The sequence below is a fragment of the Hipposideros armiger genome, unplaced genomic scaffold (genome assembly GCF_001890085.2).
Source record: "Hipposideros armiger isolate ML-2016 unplaced genomic scaffold, ASM189008v1 scaffold_550, whole genome shotgun sequence".
NCBI lineage: Eukaryota > Metazoa > Chordata > Mammalia > Chiroptera > Hipposideridae > Hipposideros > Hipposideros armiger.
The window spans coordinates 367,559-372,840 of NW_017731900.1; the positions used below are offsets into that span (position 1 = coordinate 367,559).

General features: G+C 35.6%; 1 protein-coding gene across 1 annotated transcript in view; it reads left to right on the forward strand.

Moving 5' to 3' along the window:
• TXNDC9 (thioredoxin domain containing 9) overlaps positions 1–1,233 on the forward strand; it is a 13,997-nt gene extending 12,764 nt beyond the window's left edge. The window contains exons 4-5 of the mRNA XM_019669198.1: positions 309–319; positions 543–1,233. Of these exons, the coding sequence (XP_019524743.1) occupies positions 309–319; positions 543–697 (166 nt within the window). The 3' untranslated portion in view covers positions 698–1,233. The remainder of the gene's footprint in view (positions 1–308; positions 320–542) is intronic.
• Positions 1,234–5,282: the final 4,049 nt, after the last annotated feature.

Here is a 5,282-nt window from a genome sequence, read left to right on the forward strand (position 1 = left end):
TTAAAGGCTGTTAAGGGCCGGTTGAGTGGCTCAGTTGGTTAAGAGCTCGCTCAAGAGTGTGAGCTCTGAGCAACAGCAGTTCGATGCCTGGCCTGACCTGAGCTGCCAAACAGGTGGCAGGATGGCTTAGCTAGTTAAAAAAAAAAAAAAATAGATGTTAAACAGGATCAAACCAGTCATAACAGGCTTTCAGAAATAGAGCACCATTTTTCTGTCATTCTCACAGTGAAAAGAATCTAATCCAGATACAGGCTCAGCATATCCAAAACACATGGAAAAAACCTTTGATTTCCTTCTTTGCTTTTCAGTCAGAAATTCAGTGAGTGTATCCTATGAAATGTTAATCAGTAATTAATGACAAAAAAAGGAAATAAAACATCTAGTTGTACAAAATAAGGTTTGCCACTGTTAACCATCCGTATGAATGATATACCTCGTCCTTGACACCAACATTTTTAAGAAAATTTTACTCGATTCTATATGTTATGGTGAGGAAGAAAAGATTGATTTTTTGCAGTTTAGTATGTGAACTACTAACTTAGAAAGGATAAATGCTTTTCAAATTTGCTTTATTTTTAGTGGAAATTTAATGGAGCCGCCATTTCAGAGCCAAAAGAAATTTGGAACGAACTTCACAAAGCTGGAAAAGAAAACTATCCGAGGCAAGAAATATGATTCGGACTCTGATGATGATTAGAGATGTGATATAATTGTTTGTAAATTGTCTTTTTATTTCTGCTCACTTTAGAATTAGATGTGTTTTCTAAATTCTATTGATTTCAATACATTGGTCTTCTAATGGTCCTACTCTAGAGTTTTATACACTTGCATCCATTGAAAGACATTTTAATATTTTCTGTGTGGCGCTCATATTTAAGTTGAGGAAAACTTCTGGGTTCTTAAATTATTGGAAAAGGGTCTGGATTCTATTTTTGTGATTGATTTTATCACAATATGATTTTTACATCTTTATACCATTCACAATTGTGTTTTTAATCTACTGGATTGATTGAACATAGAAATTCAGCAAACTATTCCAGGACTAATTCTCACACATTACTTAATTTATACAACAGGTCAGATGACATTTATTGGTGTAACAGACTGCACTTGTAAATGAATTATAAACAACACTCTTCACTTTGGAATATACTATTTACATAACTATTAAAGAACTGCTTATTCTGTATGCTGCATGTTGATGTTAAATCAACTGATGGCAGAAAAAAGCTTTTTCAGGTTGTGAACAGATTGCTTTATTTAAAGGGTCCTATTGTATTTTAAGACATGCATTAAAAAAAAAAATCAGGACACTTTTGGAATGGCAGCATGAGATCTACAGACTCAGTGAAATAACTATAAATGATAAGTATTATTTTTTTAAAAACTTAAAGTCTCTGGAAATTGTCATAAGAGCATACAGCAAACAAAAACATTTATTCAAGAAAATACTAAATCTGGTTAAGAATAGTGAGTCTCTGCGGTATTTGAGCCATGACTCCGCATCCTCCCTCCTCCCAGCTCCCAACCTCAGCCTATGATTTCTCCCAAAAAGGAGCAGACTGCTTGCACTTCTCTGCCACCCAGTCCTCCTTGTAGCACAGAACGTCTACTCCAGGAATGGCAGGCAGACCACAAATAATGTTTCCTGATCACTATTGCCCTAGCTTATTCATAACCATATTAAGATAAACAATTGACTTACTCATAAGCTGGAGCAATAGTGATTAGGACGGAGTCTCCAAGCAAGGACAGGCAAGCAAAGACGATCAGGGGCAACTAGCCACTCCCCACCCCCATCTACAGGGGAATAGCACAGAGGTTCTGCCCAGTGGGAGAAGCAAGCCATCAAAATAGCTTTCATCACATTCCCTAAAGGGGCCGGCTATTTAGAACAGAGTGAAAGAGGAGAAGTTTAAGGATTCTGCTGTAGAAAAAGGAGATTTGGAGTAAGGGCAGGGGTAAACAAATAAGAGGATACTGGTAGACAAGCAAAAGGGAAGGCCAGTAAGAAATTTTAACAGAATGAAAGAAGCAGCTAAGAGTAGCCCTAGGGTCAGAACAAGCCTCAAAGACGACAAGGGCCTGAATTTAATTGGGTCAAACTGCAGCCATTCATGCACCGGGGCTTTGTCAAAAATAATAGAATGGTCCCACCAGCAATTAGTGGATGTTAATAGCAGAGTGTGATAACAGTAGAAGCAGACCAACTAGAACCCTTACGAGGAGATCAGGGAAAAGAACACTAAAAGAGAGCCCTACTAAAACTGCTGTCCTTGGGGTTGGAGGGAGGAGTCTGTGGGGGTACATCAGAGACTACACTAGCAGGGTTAGTGGACTTAACTGAAATAGTCCACCTGAGTCACTAACAAGCCCTGGGGGAGAGGGGAGGATGAGTCTCCAGAGCTACTATATTATCTAAAACATCCAGTTTTCAACAAAAATTATAAGACCTGCAAAGAAACAATAAACTGACCCATATACAAGAGGAAAAAAAGCAATCAAAAGAAACCACCTTTGAGCCCAGATGTTGGAAGCCGACAAAAACTTCAAAGCACCTATTATAAATAACATTTTTTAAAACTAAAACCATGCTGGAGGTAAAGAAAGGCATGATACTATTGCATCAAATACAGAATGTTAATAAATAGAAACTATTTTGAAAGAACCAAATGGAAATCTCTGAACTTGGAAGGTACAATAACTGTAATGAAAAATTCATTAGAGGGACACAGTAGATTTGAGCTTGGAGTAGAAAAAATTAGCAAATGTCAAGATCAGTCAATACAGATATTGCAATCTGAAGAACGGGAAAAAATGAAGGAAAATAAACAGCTTCAGAGAAATGTGGAACACCAACATATGTGTAATAAGAGTGCTAAAAGGAGAGGAAAAACAAAACAGGCAGAAAAATTATTACAAGAATACTGCCTAAAAATCTCAAATTCAATGAAAAAACTTCAATCGAAGAGGATCAGCAAATTCTTATAGTAGAGTGATCCACACCCAGACATGTCAGAAAGAAAATGCTGAAAGACAGGAAAATCTTAGAAAAGGAAAACCACTCAGTATGGATAAGAAAACCCCATTAAGATTAACAGTTGACATCAGAAACAGTGGAAGCCTGAAGGCAGTGGGATAACATGCAAAGTGCTGAATAGAAAAAACTGTCAACCAAGAATCTTATTTCTAGCAAAACTCTCAGAAATGAAGGCAAAATGAGGACATTCTCAAATTTTAAGAATTGATTTTTAGGAAATCCACCTTACAAGAAATGCTAAAGGAAGTTATTCAAGTTGAATTGAGCCCACATAGTACAGTAGTCCTAATATGTTCCGAGGTCCCCAGTGGACACCTGAAACCACAGATAGTACCAAATGGTTTGTTTATATACAGACAGTGCCCAAAAAAAGTATACACATTTTAAGAAAGGAAAAAACTGTATTAGAATTGTAATAATATATACCGATAACAAAAGATGAATACAAGCCATGTGTATACATTTTTTGGCACCCCCAATATATACATGTATATGAATGTATGTATATATACATTTTTTTTTCTGTTCATATTTTTCACCCACAAATTTAATGCCTTTTCCATCTTANTTTTTTTTTTTTTTTTTTTGGTTAACATTTACTTTAATGGAACTAAGATCTTTTGGCTGAGATGTAGAAAACCCTCACAAAGGAAAAGCATATTTTTAAAAATGTACATTATTAGCATGACCTCCCAGCAAAAACCAGACTTATGAATAAAATTGAGTCTTGGAGCACACCTCGCTATAAAAATTTTCAACGTAACAGATCCTGTTCAATTCTAATGCTGTATAAATCTGGAAATGCAAAATGACAAAACTGACTCTCACCTGATTTAAACCAGATTATTCAAATTGATAACGACTTACATTAGATCTTTAATGTAGATATTCCTGTCTCACTTGTGGAAACTTATCAAAAGTATAGAATCTCATTTCTATGCTTAGCTTAAATTACTTACTATGGGGAACAGTCTCAATCTGAAAACAATCTAAAAGCCAACTTCTGTTTTTCATTCATCTCTTGTCCACTTCTCTAGACAAATAATTTACCTAATGCCACAAATTAGACTATATCATCTTGTCTTTCATGCCTGTTCTTGATTTGCAGGAATAACAGGTAAAACTGTGCTGTTAATATTGCACAGTTATAGTGCCTTTCAATAAATAGGGTTCTCTCATCTTTTCACTCCCCCTCCCCTTTTTTCTCTGAATTCTCCTACACATCCCTAAGTCATTCCTACATCATGGAAGTTGATTTTGGAGTTTTAGGTGTTCTTTTCTGAATATTAAATAAAATACTAATATTTATTAAATGTATTTTGAAATGATTTCAAATTTCAGACAAGTTGGAAAACAATACAAAGAATGCTCATATACGCTTCACCCATATTTCACAATTTTAAACATTTAATATTTGTTTTGTCATTCTCTTTCTAGATACTCACATATTTTTTTTCAAGACTGGTTGAGTGGAGGTTGTATATGTATTGTACCTTTACTCCTAAATATTTTTTAGTGTGTTTTCTAACAAGGATATAACCACAGTACAATAATTAAAACAGGAAATATGTAACTTACAGGCCTTATTCAAATTCTACCATTGTCCCAGTGATGTCCTCCATATCAAAAAAATGTGTTGCATGTAGTTAGTATGTGTTTTAGTTTCCATTAACCTGTGACAACTTGTTACACTGCCTTTGTTTTTCAATACTGTGACATTTTTGAAGCATACAAGCTACCGTATTTCCCCACGTATAAGACGCACCCTTTTTTGAAAAATTTGGGATCTAAAAACTGGATGCGTCTTATACAGTGGTTATTAGTTTTTTTACTTGCATTTCCCCCTTTTTCACGCTTGTTGTCTTTGCACTTATTGTTTCACACTTGTTACCGGTATATTACGGTAGGTTACGTTTGTCCACGTTCTGCCCAGAAATGGCTCAGAAAAGATTTTCGTACAGTGCTGAATTCAAGTTAAACATGATGCAGTTTGCAAAAGTGAATGGAAATCGTGCTGCTGAACATAAGTTTGGTCCTCCTCCAACTGAGAAAACAATCGGAGACTGGCTACAGCAAAAAGAAACCCTACTGAAAACGCCACAGCAGAAGAGGGCCATGAGAGGCAATATATGAAGACAGTAATTTGTCATCAGACACAGATGAGGACAAGCTAATGGTTGGGAGTTTTGACAGTGATGAGGAGTTATATGAATTTTATGATGAATAAAACTTGAGTTCAATA